Consider the following 22151-nt stretch of genomic DNA (forward strand, 5'->3'; position numbering starts at 1 on the left):
AGTAAGTTTTTCCATGTTTAATTTTTTAAAAAACGTACATGGTGATGGTACCATTGAAATCTTCTGTTATTGTCACTGCTATATGGTTTGTGAGGAAAACTAGCTAATATGAAAGGTTCAAGGAAGTCAAAGAAAACTTGACATTCCTACCTGAAGAATTACTCATTATCAGAATGTCACCAAATTTATTCCAATCTTATCCAATTTAATCTAATTAGCATTTAAGTGCTTACCATGTGCAAATTATTATATTAGATATGGGCAGTAAAAAGACAAAAACAAAAACAGTTCCTGCCCTCATGGGGCTTCTTTTCTATTGTGTAGGTGGGTGAAGGGTTGAACACATAAACAGGTAAATATTTACTTGAAAATTGGAGGGAAAAACATTACCAAGCAGAGTTATCAGGAAGGACTTCCAGCAAGAAGTGATACATAAACCTTAAAGGAACCTCCATATTTTGACATTAAAATGAGGGGGATGTTCAATTTAGGAATATGAGGAAGCCTATGAAAAAGGCAAAAAAATCTGGAGATAAAATGCTGAGTTTGAGGAAGATAAAATAGTGGAATATCAGAAGATTTTTGTGTCCTTTGTGATTTCTTCAAGAGTTCACATACAATTTATGATTTTATATTTGAGGAGGCATCATATAATACATAGGCCTTTATTGGTAGTGATGTATGTGTATTTGCATGTGTATTTCTAGGCTATGGTCACCATATTTCCAGAATTCTAAAGGGAGTTTGTGAGACAATGATGCAAACAGTAAGAACCTCATTGCTTATTACTTTGCTGTTTCATCTCTAATTCCTTGCCTTTCCAGAGGAAAAGAAGACTCCCCCAAATCTCACATCCCCATTACCTTGTGCTCTGAGAAAATGTTGGTACCTCTTACCCTGTAATCCCAAAGAGGGCAATAGAGGGTAGCTCTACCTGAGGCAGAAAACAAATAGTTCTCCTACACTCCCATTGTTTTGTCAGGGTTTAGCAGGAGTTTGGCACGCCATGATGTGTATTGTTGAACAAAACCCTCAAGAATGCATTCAGGTTGAAAATGAAGTTATTATATTCATTTTTTCCTTGCTGCTATGAAGTTCATTCATTATCTTTGATAGTGAGTAGAAATGTTTGGTTTTGGTAGTCATACTTCTTTTCACCTTGGCCATCCTACCATGTTGCTAAAGTCATAATATGCATTTATTAACCTCATGTTTTCAGTGTTTTACTCAGTTCACTAAAATTGGGTCCTAGGCAATGACTTTTTTTTTAATCACAACCTCAATATTTATGAATAAGTTATGGATTCGGGTAGGCTAGGTGCCACAGTGAATAGAGCACTGGCACTGGAGTCACGAGGACCTGATTTCAAATCCGGCCTCAGACACTTAACACAAAAAAAGTAGCCATGTGACCTTGGGCAAGTCACAACCCCAATTACCCTCCAAAAAGCAAAAAAAGAAATAAGTTATGGATTCTAGAGCTTGAAGGGACCTACAGAAACCATCTGCTCTAGGTCCTTTGTCTTTAAGGAATCAAATGTCTAAATTATCCAGATTATATAGTTATTTATTTCTGAAAATCACAAGGATTTCCTGAAATCTTGGTAACCCATTACAGCACTTTATCTTTCTAATATCCAGTAAGTTCTTTTACACCACCAAAATCACATAAAGACAACTAGATAGTATGTCAAGTAGAGTTCTGTGTCTTTAGAGTTCAAATCCAGCCCGAGATACATATTAGCTTTGTGACCCTTGCTAAATCATTTAATCTCTGCTTCAGTTTCTTCAGCATTAAAATGGATATAATAATAGCACCAACTTCCCAGGGTTATTGTGAGAATCAAATGAGATATTTGTTTAGCACAGTGCCTGGTATATAATAGGTACTTCATAAATTCTTGGTCTACTCCTTAATATGAGCCCAAAGTCAGAGAGCATGATGTAATAAAAATAACATTGAACTTGGAGTCAGAAAAATGTTGATTTGAATCTCTTAACTTTCATGCTTTTGTTCTGTGCCCGTGTCAGCAAGTCAGCTAACTTCTCCAAGTTTGTTTCCACATTTGCTATGTAAGTATGAGGGGAAAAAGAAAAAGACATCATGGCATAGTGGAGAGTCTTGTGGTCAGGAAGAGCTGAATTCAAGTCCTCTCTCTGATATAAACTGGTTTTGTGACTCTGGGCTAGTCACTTAAACTCTCAGTGTTCTAGGCCAGGTAGACCCGGAGTCTATAAGTCTAGCCTCATACATAAGGATCCCTGAAGGGTTGTGTTTTGACTTAGAAACCAACATAATTACATTATCTGTGCCATACTGTACTTTCATTTATTTTATTAATTAATTCCCACTTTGAGATTTACGGAGAGGCTAGTTGGTGGGCAACGTGGTTGACAACTCAGCTCTAGACTACTTTTTTTCTGGTTATAAGTTAGAGAGAAGATACTGACTTTGATTGGTAGAGGCAAGGTTCTTACCTGAGAGTTACATATTTTAGTGAAATTATAGGGCCAGTCTCTATCCTAGGCACATCAAATAATACTGGCAGTCCATGCCTCACAGTCATTGTGAGCCTACATAAAAAAAAAAAAATAAATGAAAAGCATTTTGTAAACTTTTGGGTGCTATCAAATGTGAGTTATCAGGAGGGTAGTCCTGTCTATTTGGTTCCTCCATTAAAAAGACAACCCAGTGTAATATGGGAAACAATATAATACTATGTCATGGAACAATTGGATACCACCATCCCCTAAAATCTCAGAGGTATATGAGTGGCTCTAGGAAGGAAGATGATATATTACAGTTGTGTACATTTTTGTCAGAAATACAATAATATGAAGAATAGAGATGTGTTACTGGCAGTCAGATAAGGAACACTTGTCATTAAACAATAAAATAAAGACCAACGTGATAGAAAACATAAACTATGGAGGTGGCATGATAAAGTAGAAAGAACCCTGAGCCAGGAGACTGTGGCTATAGTCCTGACTCTTCCAATAGCTGGCTTTTTGACCTTGGATGTTCACTCACTTCCTGCTTCTGTAAAATGAGGGGTTTGGCCTAAGTGACCTTGAAGTTGTCTTTCAACTTTGCAACATTTGATTGTATGAATCCACTAGTGTTGAAGCAGATTATTGGGACTTGTAGGAGACCTAAGCCATGCTTATTCCAAGTAAGGTCTAGAAAGATGATCTCTTCTGTCAGATTTGTTCTGGCATATGGTGAGGTCTCAATCTTGGAAAAGGAGAAATGATGGAGGCCCCTCTGATGATCTTTTGGGACATCTTTTGGAACATCAGTTGAAACCATACCCAGTGTATCCTTCCAAGGGAAGCAAATTATATCTTCTGAAAAGACATAGGCCTTTCTTTTGGCCCTTCCTTCCCTAGTACACCACTTAGTTGCCTTAAAAAAAAGACTAAAGCAGATCAGCATTCATAGTGTATTTGCTTTAAGTCATGAATATCTAATCAAGCATAGGATTATGTTGAGGCAGAGAAAAGGAAAGGATGTAGGGATGATTGGAGTCATCTCTGTTTACCAAACCAAAGGAAAGTATTCACTTTTATTGCAGTCCTAGTGGCTCAGTGTCACAGAGGTTATCTTGTCATGGAGGTGAGTTTATACTCATCTACTACTAAGTTGAATAAACCCAGAAAAATCTAAGAAAAAGACTTTTTGTCTATTGTCCAAATATGTATTTGACTAAGTTGGTACAGGCCAATCATCAGAAGGTTGACCACTAAGTTCTCTGCATGTATAGATATATACATGTATGCATGTGTAGGTATCTGTATGACTTTTATAAAGAAATATATGATATATATGCATATACATGATATATGCATATATAGAATATATGCATATATACTTGTGTGAATCTGTGTGTGTGCATATCTGTGTGTGTATATCACCATAGCAGCAACTCATTTAGGACATTTATAAGGGATTGGGATAAAGAGTATCCATACTAATGAAATCAAAGATATTCTAAAGTGTTCAATGGAATAGGTGTTCATTTAAAAGAAAGAAAGGAGGAAAGAAGGAAGGAAAGGGAGGAAGGAAAGAAGGAAGGAAGGAAGGAAGGAAGGAAGGAAGGAAGGAAGGAAGGAAAGAGAAAGAAAGGAAGAAAGAAGTGAATGAGTAAACAACTTCACTAAGCTGACTTCATATAAAAGAACCTCAGACTTCTTTAATTAAGGTAAATGAATGCTTGAAAAAAGTCATGTTGTCTTCCTTTAGAATAAACTTGATATATGTAAGGAGTGGAAACAGAAACCAGATTGATAAGGCTACTCTGATGTTGTAAAGCTTCTCTAATATACTTTCTTTCCCTAGTTGAGCAGTCTTCCTAGCAAGATAACCTGTATCTATGATTCTTTTGAACTTTTAAGCATCACCATTGGATATCTCTTTGATATTTATAATAGAACCCTCATTCTGCTTTCAAAGCCCCTGACCCCATTATAAGAAACACTTAAATTTCTGAGTGTTCACCCTTTTTAGTTAACCATTCACCATTAATGGTGTGTTAACAAATGAATGGGCCAGTTACAATCCTACCAAAATGATTCTAATGCCTCCCCATGCAGTAATTATGAAAGGATGCTAAATACTAAAAAATGTTAATGAAATAATATTCAAGTCAGGATAGAAACTAATAAAACCAAAGTAATTATATGTTAATGTTACTGTGGAGGCCATGTAAGTCATCTTGGTGTGTTTAGGTTGATTTTGAGTTTTGTCTTTTAATGATGTATGGGCATGGTTGGGGGTACTTAATTTATACAAAGTTCATGAATCTCATCAATCTAGACAAAGGAATTGAATAGGCTTACTTTGTAGAAACCTTAATTTCGGCCTATAATAACATCTATGTGAATTATAAAGGAATGAATGTTATTTTTCCCCCAGAAACTGGAGAGTACATAAACATGAGAAATTTATCTTAGGTGCAATACCTGACTATTCGGAATTGAAGCTTCTTATCTGGTTGCCTTCACTTACTTCTTTGTTTTTATTCTTCAGTCTTTGAAGCATCCATGTTTCATCGGTATGAATACTCCCTCAAATAGCAGAAAGCTACAAATTCCTCCATTTGTGGGGCCTCCAGGGAGGCTGTGGCCAGAAAGGTTACATGGTCTGAGCATGAGCTGACCAGTTCTTGTCTGGCAGACGATCCATCCCAAGATGGATGCCCTTAGACTTTCAGGCTTGGTGACCAATGCCAGAGTTTGTGCAGAGGAGGATTTAATTAAAATTTTAAGTCATCATTCCTCTTCTTACATCATTCTCCATAAATGCATTTGTTTATCCTTCAAACAATGCTTTCAAAATATTTCCTACTTACTAAAGTTTCAATTGGAGTTAATCATATGATCAAACTGCGATTGAATAGGAATGTTGCCTCCATGTACTCTGCCCTGATAGGACAGTCTTTTTTTCCCTTCATTACAAAAAATATTTAATGTGGTCTCATCACGAACTTAAGAGACACTGACTTATCTACTACTTCTCACTCTTCTCTGAAATCTTTGTCTTTTCCCTATTCATGTTCCTTCCTTCCTTCCATTCTTTCCTTTCTTTCTCTTCCCTCAATTCACATAGCACCAATGGGTGTTCTGCTCAAAGGAATGTAAATTTTGAAGCCATTTTTTCTTTTAATTTATTTATTTACTCTAAGTTTACAACATTCAGTTCCTCAATCCCTTGAGTTTCAAATTTTCTCCTGCTCCCTTTCCTCCTCTCTTCCCTCTAAAACCCTTTTTCTCTTAAGGACCACTCCTTAAACCTGGCTCTTATTGTTTGGCCAAGGGTAGGAGGTTCCCAGGGCAAGGCCCACTTAGTCATTGTTTGGGCCCTGATTGGCTCAAAGTGAATGTGAATAGCAGTTGTTTCTGTTTTGACAAGGAGGGATCTCCCCTCCCGGATTGATTTTTTTTTTTTTTTGGACTAGGTAAAGAGAACATTCTCTGCCTCTTTTTTTTTTCTTTGCTTTCTGGAGGGCAATTGAGGTTAAGTGACTTGCCCAAGGTCATATGGCTAGTTTTTGTGTTAAATGTCTGAGGCTGGATTTGAACTCAGGTCCTCCTGACTCCAGGGCCAGTGCTCTACTCATTGTGCCAGCTAGCCGCCCCTCTGCCTCATTCTTACCTAGCCTTAATAACTGAATGGACCTTTCCTCAATCAAACAGAGACCTGTTAAAGACCTTAGCTTAAAAAGCCAAAAACTTCCACTGTATCCAGAGCCTTCTTCAGTACTCCTGATCTACATCTCCCCACTGTACCCAGATGACTCCAGAAGAAAAAGTGAAGCTGGTGACTTTTCACAACCCTCCTTCACTTAAATCCAATTCACTTGCACATCATGGTATAACCTCCCTTGTCTTTCACTCATCAAGTGCTCTCCCTCCTCAGATCTTTCTCCTGGCTTCACTGGCTTCTTGCAAGACTCAACTCAAGCCCCGTCATCTGCAGGAAGTGTTCCTCCCATCTCACCTCATGTCACTCCCGGCACCTTCCTTCTATTGTAACTTTCATACAGTGTATGTGTGTGTGTGTGTGCATGTGTGTGGATAGTATGTAGATAGAAATAGATGAGTATATATATATATATATATTTTGTTTTTGTTTTTGTTTTTCTCTATAGATTTGTTATGTGAATATATGCTTTGTAATATAACTGTTTATGTGCGTATATGTGCGTGATATGTTGTCTTCTCCTTTAAGATAAGAGCAGGGACATTTTTTTTTGCCTTTTTTGCTTCCCCAGCATTTAGCACAGTGCCTGCTACAAAATAACTGCTTATTAAATGCTTGCTGACAGATTGACTTACCTAAGCCATTGATCAAGCCATGATTAAAACATTCATGAAGCCTATTGGATTCTGCAGATCATCCTCTCCAATTCTCCCTCCCTCAAAAGATGCTTGAGATTATTTAAGGAATACCCCTATAAACATTGTCTGTGCTACCTAAGCAATTGAGAAAAAACAATGCAAAGTACTATTAAGGAGGGTTGGGGAAATCTCAATGTCCAGCTTCAAAGAAGAACTTTTCCTCTTCAAATTACCCAAAGTGAAAGTATCATCTCTCTTGGAGGCTAATGTCTAATCAAATACACACATGCATGCATATATACATATATAATTTATGTGTGTATGTATATATACACACAGAGAGGTAGCTCCTGGTCTGTGAGAACAATGAATCTTATAATGACATCATATTATTTGAATTCTCACTCCTTCAGGCTTGGAACCAATTATTATATTTTACATAATTATAACTTCAAATATTTCAAATTCAAATACATGTGACCACTTCCTAAGATTCATTATTTGTATTAATCAGGATTAATTATTCACACTAATCTGCACCTAGCAGTGGCTCACTTTATCTATCTCTATCTCTTCTGAAACAAAATTGAACTGCTTTAGTGATTCTTAGATGTTTTTCATTCTTGTGTAGATACCTGCTTCTTTCAAATTAACCGAAAAATTATAGCACTTTTAGTGTCAATAATAAAATGCTATTAGAACACAGCCATGCTAATTTATGTATTGTCTTTTTAAATAGTTTTGTTTTCAGTTCTGAATTCCTCCTCCCTTAGAAAGCATTGAGAAAGCAAAAAAATACATATATTTTTCACAAAAGTATTTAGAATCATCAGAACTATAATTATATATGTATGTGTGTACACAAAATTTAAATACACATGTATGATGTGTTTATCTATACGTACATACATATATAGTCAAATTCCTAAATTAGCTTTGCCATATTTATCTACAGATGTATATGTATGCATATGCTCTATCTACACTCTGAGTTAATCACTGCTTTATCTGGTGTTAGATAGTGTGGTCATTAATTCTTTGTAGTTGTGGTTAAATTGCATTGTATTGTTCAGATTTTCCAAATGTGTCAAAGTTGTCTTTACTGTACTATTATTACTGTATAAATTTTTCATCTGATTTTACTCACTCTACATAATTACACACAAGTTTTCCTAGGATTTTCTAAAACCATCCTCATCATCACAAAATATAGTATTGATAATGAAAAGAAGTAATGTTTCTCTTAAGCTGAAAGCACACTAGAAAAATAATCATTGAACGATGCATGTCCATCCATTTTCATTATATTTGGGGACATTTATTTGTCTCCTTTTTTTTAAATTAAGAAGTAAAATCCTGGGAGAAAAAAGAACCAAAAATAACTTATTTAATATGACTTTTCAATTTTTATATGAAACAATAAGACATTCATTTGTTTAAACTTTCTGCAAATTCTTTGGAAAAAAATTAGTTTTGTGTATTGCTGAATTTTTATTGTTTATTTTGAATCATCACAGCTAGAAATTCGTTGTCTTTCTAACTTACTAGGCTATTGTCACAAATTAACTCAGAGCAGGAATGGCAATATTAGGATTGTACTATCTTAGAAAATATTATTTGACACATGTGTCAAGTATGAGCACATTATTTCATAGGAAAACTGACATTTTTAAAGGAAGTTCCAGGTCAATTTTTAGTTTTCTCGTGTGTGTGTGTATGTGTGTGTGTGTGTGGTTGTTGTTATTGTTATTTTTGTTGTCGTTTCTCATGCTCAAAGAGGACCATGACATCAGGGAGATAACGACATGACTTGCAGTTGACATTGCTTTCAGTGAAGGAGGGCTGAGCAAGGTCACCAGCCTCACATTCTGTTTCAGAGTCATCTGGTTCCAGTGGCCTGATATTCATCAGGATTACCGGAGATAGCCCACGATGCAATGGGAGACCCTGGCCCTTTTAGGTTAATATTTTTTCAGGTTCTCACTTTGAGTGAGCTAACCATGGATAGGCCTCTCTGAGAAGTGAGTCAAGGGATGTCCCCTTTAATAAAAAAAAAAAATCAAACTGGGAGGTGAAGAACCTCAGGGTTTCTGGCCAAGAGAGAAACAGTTACTATTTATTATTTACATTTAGCCTGTGCTAGGAGGGCAGGGACCTGTTATTGTCTGATCTATGTGCTCCAGAGTGAATTGGATTTAAGGCTTGGTCTTTGAGAAAGAAATCTAGCCAGGAGGTTGCACAGTGGATAGAACACTGACGCCTGGAGTCAGGAGGACCTGAGTTCATATTTGACCTCAGATACTTACTAAAAACTGTGTGACCCTGGGTAAGTCACTTAACCTTGTCTGTCTACCCCCACTCTCTCTTTGTATGTGTGTATTCATGTATATGTATACACACATACCTACATTTATATATTTACAAACATATACACATTTATCTGGAGACATATCTGCACATATTTTTCTATAGAAATGTATATTACCCCACATAATTCAATGCAGTTCAGTAACACTTATTAAGCTTGATAAATTAATATTATCTTGAATTATCTTCTTAACAACTTGGATATTTTTGCAAATTAAACTCCAGACAAGCAAATTAACACTAATATTGTACTCTCAAAGTATGAATTGATATACAGAAGATATAGGTAATGCTTATAAAAGTTGAGGGTTAGTTCATAGGTATGTGTATGTATATGTATATATGTTTATACACACAGTAGAGAGCTACATAATTCAATATAGCTCAGCAATATTTGTTAAGCTTGGGGGGGGGGGTGGCTAGGTGGTGCTGTATATAGAGCACCCTCCCTAGAGTCAGGAGGACCTGAGTTCAAATTCAGTCTCAGACACTTAACACAAAAACTAGCTGTGTGACCTTGGGCAAGTTACTTAACCCCAATTGCCCTCCCAAAAAAATTTATTTTTTAAGCTTGATGAATTTGTATTATCTCAAATTTTCTGCTTTGAAAAAAGTAGTCATATGTATTACAGAATTTTTACTGCTTATTTTGAATCATACAACTGAAAGCTCCAGTTATCTTTTTAACAATTACACTTTTTTTCACAGATAAAGCTCAGAACATGAACATTAATCCTAGGACTGCTATTAGAAAGTTATTTTCATTGTTTGTATGTACAATCTTATTTTTTTTCCCTAGGAAATATGACTAATACTTTAATATGAAGTTCAGAATCAATTTTAAAATTCCTTTGGTATACATATACAAAAACCTACATAATTCAATTTTGTTTAACAATATTAAGCATTATAAGTTTATATGCAAATCAAAAGTTTATTTAAATAATGGGGAAATGCTGCATTTTTAATCCTCACAAATCTTAAATCATCTTAAAGTTAACATATAAACAAAATGTTCTCATATGTCTTTGTTAAAATGTAGTATTTTCATCAAGATTTAGAATATCAAGACTGATCTTACATTAACATCTTATGTTGTTAATGTCTACTAAACACATGGTGAAATGTCCATTCTCTACTCAACTTAGGAGGATGGCGCTGCATTAACAATCTAATCCTAATGGGTTGTTTATTTAACTCCAGGCTGTTGCCTTAATTAGAGGCTATTGCCAAGTCAAAGGATTGTTTTTGAATGTTCTAAAATGGCATTTTGCCACCTCACCAGTTTCATTCATTTCATTCATTATACATCTCCTATGTGCAGTGCAGTTCCTATTGAAGAGTCAGAAATCATATCACTAAGTTGAGAAAAGGAAAATCAGTCTATGCAAATGTTTAATTTTGATGATTTTAGCTAATTAGATAGAGATAATATAAAATAAAGTTATATAAAACTTCTTAAAGATCAAATAAATGAATTATAACGAGACATTCAACTATCTAAGAACTCTAAAATTCATCTTCAGAAATTCAGGCTGTTCCATATACCTTCTGAAATCTTTTGACATTAAAGATTATAGATATATAGAATTTTATATTAGAATAGAATTGAGATCACTAGCTTCAAACCTTTTGTTTTACAAATAGAAGAATACAGGCACAGGAAAATCAAGTGACTTGGCAAAAGTGATGACCAGTACCAAACCTCTTTATCTTTCAGTTTATTACCCTTTTCATCATACAAGTTTTATTTCTGCATATTAGAAACTAGATAGAAACTCAGTTCAAAATCTACTGTGTACTGATGTCTGAAATTATAGTTTGCTTTGAGCTATTTGTCATGTTTTGTTATTGATTCCCTCATATATCCCAGCTCTAAATCTCTGATCACAAAAATATGAATATGAGTGATATTATCATATGCAATAGAACACTATATCTATTCCATGTAAGTATTTAGTATATTTTGAAATTTTTATAATAATAATCTGAAGCTAAACAGAAAAGTCTTTAAATGTAAACCGCAAATGGGAAAATGAAAGAAAATATTTGAGGTTGATTTGCCCTTTTTAATTGTTGGATGCATCTTTATTTCTATAAGCTTGTTCTTTTTTCCTCAGTGTTCTGTCATCACTCATCCTCTCTTTAATTGGTTTTAGTATTTTCTCTAGAGTATTCAGCAAACAATACTTATTAGACTTTGAGGACAATATTTTTATTTTATCATGTAAAACTAAGAATTTTTTTATAGGGGCGGCTAGGTGGCACAGTGAATAGAGCACTGGCCCTGGATTCAGGAAGACCTGAGTTCAAAAACGACCTCAGACACTTAATATTTCTAGCCATGTGACCTTGGGCAAGTCACTTAACCCCAATTGCCCAGCCGCCCCCTCCAAAAAAAAAAGCAAAAAATTAAAAAATTGAAAAAGAAAATTTTTATCTTTTCTGTGGAAAACTGTTCATTTTAATGAACCCAATAGATTTCATATCATGATATAGGATGCTACTCTTAACTACACTAAAGGTATTGTTTCTCATTTTCCTTTGTGTCTACATAGAGATGGTGGCTGCCATACATATTTCATAAAATTTTGATGGACACACTTGTTATGAAGATCTGAACATCTAATCCAATTTAATTCAATATAAACGCATCTATTAAGGGTTTGATATGTGCAAATAGGCATCTATACCTTTATATACCTCTATGTTAGAGGTATATAAACAGATATAAGTATTACATATGTTTGTTAAACTTCTGGGGTTGTGTTCAAACCTATGATATCATAGGAATTGATGTGAAGACCTTTACAGGTCATCAAAACTTGTGTATTTTTAGAGTCCTAGATGTTTTCCTGGGCCACTGAGGTGTTAAAATAACTTGCTTGTTGTCATAGCTAGCATGTATTGGAGGTAGGGGTTGAATACAGGTTTTTCAGCTTCCAAAGCTGACCCTCAATCCACCATGTTTGCCTGATTGTTAACTCCTTGAGGGCAGGGACTATTTTGGTTTTGTATTCCCAGACTAGGACAGTACTTGACATATAACAGATATTAAATGCTTATTGATTGTTTGATATACTGTATTGCCACTCATTCTCCAAGTTCTCTCTTATTCTTATCTTCTTGAAACTCTTAGGTGAATAGTCTTATCAATTTTAATAGATGACTGTAATATAATTGCCAAGGAAAGGCAACTTCCCAAGGTTCAAAATACCAGCATAGGTGCTCTCCATTTTATTCAGTGACAAACCAAGAACAGAGAAGATCAAAACATGACATCATTCCAAATACAGCATTTACTAAATGTGATTAAATAATCTCCAAGTACTACCCCACCCCAGGACCTTCCAATCATTCAATCAATTACAAAATCTCTGTTCTAAATACTTCTCCACCACTAGGCTATACCTTAATTTAATCCACCACAAAGCCCCTCTTCTCAAATGGAGATTAGTTTCCAAACATAAGGTCAAAAGTTCCCCACCCCTGGATCACAATTGAATCTACCCCAGAGTTACATCAAGTTTAAACACAGCACTTAATACCCCAATGAAGGTCTTTTCTTCATCTTGACAGGAGGCAAGTTCTCAGCAATCTTAGTTCCTGAGGAGACAAGGCTTAGCAAGGCCATAAGATACATTGCCAGTCCCTTCATGAATTCATCCTCTGTCTGTAGAACAGTCCTAGAACCCCTGAACACATTAGCAAAGCCCTCTCCCAGGATTTCTGTAAACATACAACAAGAAAATCCTTCTTCAGGGCTTCTGAACCAACAGAAAGGCTCCCAGACCCCTGCAACAACAGCACTGTCCTTCACCAGTGGACAGTATTCATTCTGTCTGCAGGTCAGTCTCCAGACCCCTGCAACAACAGCACTGTCCTTCACCAGTGGACAGTATTCACTCTCTGTCTGCAGGACAGTCTCAGGGCTTCTTAGTGAACAGCCAGGTTCCAGGACTTCTTCAACAAAAGGACTGTCTTTCACCAGTGGACAAATCTGGCAAAAGAACATCAAAACAGACAGACAAAGTACCAGCAAAACAGCCATGTCTCCTCAGTCCTTGGCAGCTCAGGGGGCAGGTCTCAAAAGTCCAGGGCAATTCAAAGCGGCCACCAGCAATTCTCTTAGTCTCTCTCTCTTCACGAGGTGCTGCTTCCAAAAAAGGTCTTCCGCCTCTCTCTTGTCTCTCCAAATCTAAGTCACCAGATCCTCCCAGTTCAGGACTTTCTTTTCACATCAACAAGCCCATCCCACAGGTGGGTTTAACAAGCTCTGGGTTTTAACACAATCAATTTGAAAACCAAGCCAATACAGGGGGAATGCCATTACTATCACAATGACCTAGGTTTTTTTTTGCACTAATAAAGTTATCCCTTTAGCTATGAATTAAAATTGAGTATGCCTTTGGAAACCACATTTCAATAACACCTATAAAGACATTGTGAGGTTCTAAAAAGATATATATTGTATTGGACAGATTGTTTAAGGATGATAGAATAGAGTTTCCTCTCACATCCCTGTTTTAGCATGTAAAACTGATATATCTCAGTTATTGCTACAATTCTCAGACCCTCTCCCCTGTCTCTCATTTACTGAAATGTCTATCATTTGGCTTTCCTTTGACTTCCATGATGTCTTTGTCTTTTGCAGTGACCAAGACAGTATGTGCAGAACAGTGTGATGGCAGGTGCTATGGCCCGTATGTAAGTGATTGCTGCCACCGAGAATGTGCTGGAGGATGCTCGGGACCTAAAGATACAGACTGCTTTGTATGTTAAGGAGTTCTGCCTTCCTTTTCCCTTCCTTCCCCTCTCCTTCCTATTTGGCACATTCACACTGTAGCTCAAACATCTGAAAATCAAAAGAAAGAAACCTAATTTGATTAAGATCAGAAAAACCTTATTCATGTCAATATGGGAAAGAAAGATACCATTCCTTCGGTGTGGAGTTATCAGTTAGTGTCTCTGTTATTTATTTTGGATTGTTGTGTGCTGTTCATTTAACTGAGTTTTTGAGTAGTTTATAATATATTATTAAAAGATGATCTTCTTGTAGAAGACAGATTTAAAGGACATTCTAATTGGTCACTTGGAAGAGGGAAGGGCAAGTAATATCCTTTCCTTTGGAGTTTTCAGACTCATTGAATCCTGGCCTAAGTTTTTAATAAATGCTTTCAAAGTTGTTTTATCTTAGACCGTGAATCTCTATGTCTTCCATGTGACTGCATTATTAAACTATTTTTCCAGAATATATTTCAAAATATTAATAGGTATTTTTATGAACTTATCTGTTTTCCTTGTCAGTTTGTATGGCTTATGAGCTTAAATTACTTATTAAAACATTCATGGGATTTACAAATACAGATCTGGAGCCATTTATATGCTAATCTGTATAATTTTTATCTTAAATGAAGACACTTTTACTCCTCTAAAATTAACTTTTATAGCTTTGGAACTCTTTTAAATTATAGTTTAATATTTTCAATATTGTTCTTTGTGTTGCCTCCAATCTTAAGAATATTCTGTAAACTGTAGTTAAACCCAGCTCTCCATATTTTCCAATTTTTTTTCCAATTACTTTTAAATTAAAATCATATATATGTATATGCACATATGCACACATATATTTATATAATCTAAATTTTCTAAAAGAGCAATTATTTAATTTCATTTGTTCCTCCCCAAAAATAGTTAGAAAAGAAAAGTTTAAGTCACTTAGTAAAAAAAGTTCAGTTCCCTACAAAACATATTCTACAATTAAGACAATTAATGTTTCAGGAAGCCAGCAGGTTTATAGTTTACTGTAAATGTGTAATGATGGAAAAAAATACTGTTGTAGAGTGTTGAGTGAGGAGGAAGGAGCCAGAATGTAGATAAACTTAGGAAGGTGTTTCAGCAAATTTTTATTTGTCCACTGGTATGTGACTGGTTTGGAACAAGGACAAGATTTGTGTAAAATTTGCATGTGATTTCCCCATCCGATCAAAAAGAACCCCGGCAGGGTCATTGATGACTATATTTTTTACTTTAATAATAGTTATAGCAACATTCATACTGGAAGCTTCTTTAATACTTTTTTTTAATTTCCCTGACTGAATATACAACTAAGTTGTACCCTGATTTCCACATCACTCGTTTCTCTATTGCTTTGCAGCAATCTAGGGTACTACTTTGGTTATGGCATGGGAGATTTAAAAAATATAATACCCAAACTTTGGTGGGTGGACAATACTTAGAAAGTTTAATTATTTTTCTCTAGGGCACTTTGCTTTGTTCCCAGGCAAACAATGTATAATATTAAATAATATATGCCAGTGTAGCAATTATGAGACCATACAGAGCTTTGTAGTTATAAATTAAAACTTACTGAGTTTTCTAGATTGGTTTTTAATAGATTCTTCCTGGAAAGTGTCATCTTAGGGAGAAATATAACATCCATATGCCTCATTCTGATTATACATCGTGTAGACTATCATGAGAGAATTGTCACATTTGTGATAAAGTGCTTGCTTAAACTACAATAGATATAGCAAATGTGTTGAGGAAACACAGCAAATTAATGATTATTAATAAACAGACAAACAATTTACAATCCAATGAAAAGTTTTGCTTGGTTCACAACATTTGCTTTGCAAAGTCTAAAATATCTCACTGTGAAAACTTTTTGTAATGTGAGAAAAGCCATTTATCTATCTTTTTTACACACCACAATGTTAAATATATTCACTTTTGAAGCAAGATCCACAATTCTCTGGTGATTAAAAATTGTTTCAGCATATCAAGAATTTTTTAAAATAATTTCAGACCAGGGTGGAAGTTTACATCTAGACCACATGATAATGTGGAAAGGGGAACTATCTATTTTTGGGGGTGGGCTTTAAATAAAATAGAGCATTATAAAAAGACAAGGGACATGTGTGTTTTATGATTTAATCACTACCTTTCCATAGTTAACCTCCTTTTATAGTTGTCTTAGCTGTAGTCTAAAAATACTCACCTGCTGAGGTGTTTTCCTTAGTCAGTAGTAGGTGGTAGCTAAGCTTAAATGAAAACAAAAGGGTTACATATTCCTCTATTCGCCGTGAAAGATGGCAAATGACCTTAGTTAATTTGACATTAAGGATAATTTCTGCTTTTCCTAGTCAAAGGAAATCCTGCTTCTTTGGTGGCATAATTAGGAGCTTGCTTTTCAGGGGGCATTCGACCTGATATCAGGAGAGACCATAAAGACAGGCAAGACCAGACGGTCAAAACATCAAAGCCCAGATCATCTATGCATTAGCAATGTGGGTGCTTTAAATAGTTCTTTTATAACTAGCTGAATGAAAGCACACTATCAAGCCTGAAATGAGTCAACAGATTAAAAACAAATATAAAACAAAGCTTCATTCTAGCATTGCTAAATGTAGAACATTTGTTCACAGACATTAGGGAATTAATCATCTAAAAACATTTTGGATTCAAAAATTTAACAGCTTATTTTTTTTTTAATTTTCAATGAAAAAAACTTTGGAAATAGGTACAGTAGGGAAAAAAGACATCCCAACCAAGAATAAACCCAGTGCCAGCAGGATTCCATTAGCATCATTATGAAAGTATCTTCAGAAAACCATGACATACTCTAACTTATTTAAATTCTGTTCCAGGCCTGCATGAATTTCAATGACAGTGGAGCATGTGTCACCCAATGCCCCCAAACATTTGTTTACAACCCAACCACCTTTCAACTAGAGCACAATTTCAATGCAAAGTATACCTATGGAGCCTTTTGTGTCAAGAAATGCCCACGTAAGTAACTGAAATTCCAGGTGTCTCAGAATATAAATACCTGACTCAATATGGGACCTGATTCTAATGATCATATATTTGTTTATTTCCAATTCTGATAACGAGGTTTTTGATGAACAGCATGTCAGTCCCAAGATCAAATCTGCATTTGAGCAATACTAATTAACAACAACAACAAATAAAGGGTAGCTAGGTGGCACAGTGAATAGAGTATTGAACCTGGAGTAAGGAGGACCTGAGTTCAAATCCGGTTTCAGACACTTGACACACTTACTAGCTCTGTAACTTTGGACAAGTCACTTAACCCTATTGCCTTGCTTTTACCCCTACATAAAAAAAAAAAAATAGAAAAGTTATGAGATCCTTTACTAAGTTGTTAATTTTCTTAAAGAATCCAAAAGTAAATTGGTCAGTCCTTGTGAGAAACAAAGTATCAGACAATTCCTCAGTCTTTGCTGGCATTTCCTTTCTTCTTTTTGATGATAAATAATGGCAGCTCTATTAGTACCAGGGGGCATAGTGTTTTTACATGTTGGGGGAGGAGCTCTTGGTAGTATTTTGTCTCCCTTGGGAAAACAAAATAGTGAACTAGATTTTACATTTATTTGCTCTTTTATGTTTCTCCTATTTTTTTAAAAAAAGGTTTTATTGGCACTTTTTGATCTTTTGGGGGGTTCATTTTGAATCTACCCATGTAACAACAAAAAGATATTAAGCAAAACATGCACAAGATTATCTTGTGTGGTAGCCTATGTAAAATTTTGATCGTATAATCCTTCCTTCTCTGATGAGAAATGTATTTTGTCTTTTGTGCCCCAGGAATATTGCAATTAATCTGAATTTGGCTATATTTGACCATATTTTCATTTATATTATTATAATCACTGCCCATATTGTTCTCTTGTTTCTATTTTTTTGTGTGTAAGTCTAAAAATTTCTCCATGTTTCTCTAAATTCCTCATAGTCCTTGTCTTTCAGGGCACAGTAGTATTTTGTTATAGTTATACTTCATATATATATATATATCGTTTTATATATATATATATGTTATACTTCATACTTATAGTTATACTTCATATATATGTGGAATATATGTATACATATGTAGTTATATTTCACTCTATTGTCATCCAATTAAGACATTCTTCCTTTACTTTCATTCTCTCCCTCCATCTCTCTCTGTCTCTCTCTCTCCCTCTCCCTCTCCGTCTCCCTCCCCTCCCCCTCTCCCTCTCACTCTCCCTCCCTCTCCCTCCAGAAGTAGTGCTGTGGTTCATATTTTAGTATATATAGCATCTTTGCAAGTTCACTGTAAAGAGTTTCCCATTTGGAAGACAGAGCTTTCATGCATATAGCTATTTGCAACTACAGAGCTGTGTAAGATGTCATATTCCATACCTTTCCCTCACTTGAGAATATTGCATCTTGGGAATTCTTGGAAATAGCCTCCAAAAAGGATGGTTTTCCCCCAATCTGCACTATATGCATTTGTGTGCTTTAATAAAAAATGGGGCTGGGAGTGTGTGTGTGTGTGTGTGTGTGTATGGGTGTGTTGGGGGAAATAATTTTAATTACAGTTCATATCTCATTTGAATTACAATTTTAAAGGTATTTTTGCATCTGAGGACCTTTACCTTGAACACTTCAAAATATGAACTAATTAAAGTTAATTAAGTTCAAAAGCAAATATTTTCCATCTTTTGCACTTTTAAATAAAATACCTTGAAAATTTATGCAAACTGATGCATAATGAACTAAGAAGATGTAGAACAATAAATAAAATTAACAGTGTTAAAATAAGACAAATGTAAATAAAAAGATTGGTCAGAGGAAGCCGACTTCTGATTCAGGAAAAAAAATTAAAAATAGAGTAATAACTTTTGAGAACAAATATTGATCATTCTCTCCACATCTCAGTGAAAAGGGATAGGACTGCAAGGACACAATGTTGTATGTAGTGTTAGATGAGCTCTTTGAGGTAGGTTGTTATTGTTTATAGTTGTTAGAAAGGAACATTCTATGCCAGAGTAAGGAAGTTTGGAAAGTTTTCCAGAAATTCCAGTAATATAAAAATTTTTCATAAACAAGTTATTTTATAAATAACAGGAGAGAGAGAGAGAGAGAGAGAGAGAGAGAGAGAGAGAGAGAGAGAGAGAAGTAGAGAGAGAGATTCTACCACTGAAAGGAAAAAAAAGAAGCAGGAAAATAGCCATATTTCATTCTGATACAGAAGTGATAAAGTGTAAGACAAGGAGAGATGTGAAATTGAGAGAGAATATGAAAAGAATTTGATCATCTTCCTTTTTCATGAACCTCAGGCTGCGCTTAAAAGCACAGTGCAACATAGACCATAACATTAATGAGGAGCTTTTCACTAAAGCTAAATGATGAAAATACCAAGAGCTATAGTAAAGGAAGTTTAAAACTCAGAAGGTTAAACACTATTCAATTCAACAATCATTAAGTATATGCTATGTGATGTGAGGAATGCACTACAGAAACAATATTAACAATATTGTCCCTATTTTCAAGGAGCTTTTTCTAATAGGACCCCCACAGCTTAGAGTATTCCTTCTTCTCCAAAATGGCTTTCATAGCAGCTACATTTATACAGGAGTCAGGATACCTATAAAATATTTCTGAGCATAATAAAATATAATTTATGAATGCCCCAAATCACCACTTATTTCTTATTATATAATGCCACAAAACATTCTTTTAAAATTAGCTTAGTTATAGCAATTGACAGTATTTTGAAGTTTGTCAACAGCTACATTCAGGGTCCACTTGGTCCCTCTTCATCTAGTATAAGTTTCTAGAAGGGAGAGCTATCCAGGGAAAACCTGGCTTTAAATAATAGCTACATCATTTACTTCAATATTTTATTAAATTTTCCCAAGTTACTGTCTTTTGAATTTTCAAGTGTATTCATATTCCCAGAGAAAATTGCTATGACAAGTTTTTCTATCACAATATTCCTTTCAGTATATCCCAAACTTTAAATATTCTCTCTTGAGTCTGAGTATAAAATATTTTCTCTTGATCCAAAGCAGTTTAATTTAAGCTTCATTTGTGTTTCAAAATAACTCCAAGCACTTCTAGATTTCCAACTTGCATCACTACATGAAATGAAGTGGAACTACCGGGAAACAGAAACTAAATGTCATGTAGTTTATTAAGCTTGTAAAAGAAATTTACATTGTCCTGAGGGCTCTTATTATATGTGGGATCAGAAAAAAAAAGTTAAACAAAAACAAACACACACAGCAGCCATTCCTACATTCTATTCTTAGGCCAGGATACAAGACAGTACAACTTTCTCTGTATGTCTCTCTCTCTGTGTCTTTCTCTGTTCTCTCTCTCCTTTTCCCTCTCTGCGTCTCCTTATCTCTCCCTCTCTTTCTCCCCCTCTCTCTTCATCATCATATCTTTAGTGCATAAAGGTTTGCAAAGTACTTTTTATTATTTTATTTTTTATTATATATAATATGATATCTATTATGTTGTATAATTGTATTTTATTCACACAGCAACTCTGGGAATTAAGCGTTTTCTTCATCCCTTTTTTTAGATGAGTAGATTGAGGCTGGAGGATCTCCAGTTACTTGACACACTCAGATAATAAGCATGTGAGGCCATATTTGAACTCAGATCTTTTTGACTCCAGGTACGGAGCTTGATCAACTGTTAACACCCAGTTAACTACTAAGTGGTTAGATAGAAAACTACGAAGCTATTATAAGGGAAAAGTCATGCACATTATTGGCTTACATGGTTACTTTCAGATACCAGAAAACTGCCCCCCCTGCCCTAACCTCTAATCAACACTGAATGTTTTACTTTTTCCTTGCAGACAACTTTGTGGTAGATTCCAGTTCTTGTGTGCGGGCTTGTCCTAGTTCCAAAATGGAGGTTGAAGAAAATGGAATTAAAATGTGTAAACCTTGTACTGACATTTGTCCCAAAGGTAGGTTATAGCTGTGATATATCTAGAAAAAGCCTGGAGGTGATTTTAAGGTTCCTAAATCATTCCCTAAAAGGGGGAATTATTTTCATAAAACAAAAAATGAAATGATGTTCTATCCAGGGGTGTGGAACCTACCACTTTGAGGCCACATGTGGCCCTCTAGGTCCTCTATTGAAGTTCTTTGACAAGTTTGGACTTGAATCAAAAGTCTGCACTTGAGGACCTAGAAGGCCTCGTGTAGCCTTGAGGCCACTGGTTCCCCACCCCTTCAGAATTTTGTCAAAATTCTAATCACCTACACTTTTCCAGGTACTATGCTAAAAAGAAACAAAAGCTAAAAGATAGTTCCCTATCCCCAAAAAACCCAAGAAATCTAATGGGTCAAATGATCCACATATTTGGAAAATGAAGTAATGAAGGAAGCAGTAAATCAATCAGTAAATTGTACTGTGTTCTATGGTACCAAGCTTCAATGGTATACACTTACTGTGCATATAAATAAACATTACTGCTTCATTATCAACAAATATTTCTTAAGCTCTGATTATTTGTAAGACATAAGAAAGAATTCAAACATGGTTCCTACTATCCAGTATCTGTATGTGTGTGCACATACAAACATATATGCATATGTATATTTGTATATGCATGTTTATGTACACATGCCCATATATACATATACATGCATACACAACTATATATAGTTCTCTATATACACACATATTCGTATATCCACACATATAAATTTTATATATAGAAATATATGCGTATATACATACACATATGTGTATACATACAGGGAGAGAGAGACAGAAACAGAGACAGAGAGAGAGAGAGAGAGGGAGTTAGGTGTATGAGACAAGCGAAAACTTTTTCAAGGAGTGGAGGGGTGCATGGCATTACATTAGTGCAAAATGTGCCATACAATGTATATCATCAAACCAGGTGGAAGCCCCATAGTCAGAGGCAGTGGGATTTATCTAATCCTTGAAGACTAGATAAGGCTTTCTAAATTGGGAAAGGGGACAGATTTCCACATGAGAAGGCATCAAAAGTAGAAAGTCCCAGTCCTTTGTGGGGAGAGTTATCCATAGGTGAGGAATATTTCAGGTATTTTCAGGGTTTTTTTTTCTACTTTTTTGATTGATTCTGCTCATTTCCCCATTTTTCTTTTTTTTTTTCCCCT

At 35.1% G+C, this 22151-nt stretch overlaps 1 protein-coding gene across 1 annotated transcript in view; it reads left to right on the forward strand.

Annotated features, from left to right (window-relative positions):
• ERBB4 (erb-b2 receptor tyrosine kinase 4) overlaps window positions 1–22151 on the forward strand; it is a 1413192-nt gene that overhangs the window by 967131 nt on the left and 423910 nt on the right. Inside the window, exons 6-8 of the mRNA XM_069075217.1 lie at window positions 13862–13980; window positions 16857–16998; window positions 20852–20965. Coding sequence (XP_068931318.1) covers window positions 13862–13980; window positions 16857–16998; window positions 20852–20965 — 375 coding nt within the window. The remainder of the gene's footprint in view (window positions 1–13861; window positions 13981–16856; window positions 16999–20851; window positions 20966–22151) is intronic.

This window comes from Petaurus breviceps, unplaced genomic scaffold (genome assembly GCF_028583685.1).
Source record: "Petaurus breviceps papuanus isolate PSGF00001 unplaced genomic scaffold, PetGlider_PUasm1.0 90903, whole genome shotgun sequence".
Taxonomy (NCBI): domain Eukaryota; kingdom Metazoa; phylum Chordata; class Mammalia; order Diprotodontia; family Petauridae; genus Petaurus; species Petaurus breviceps.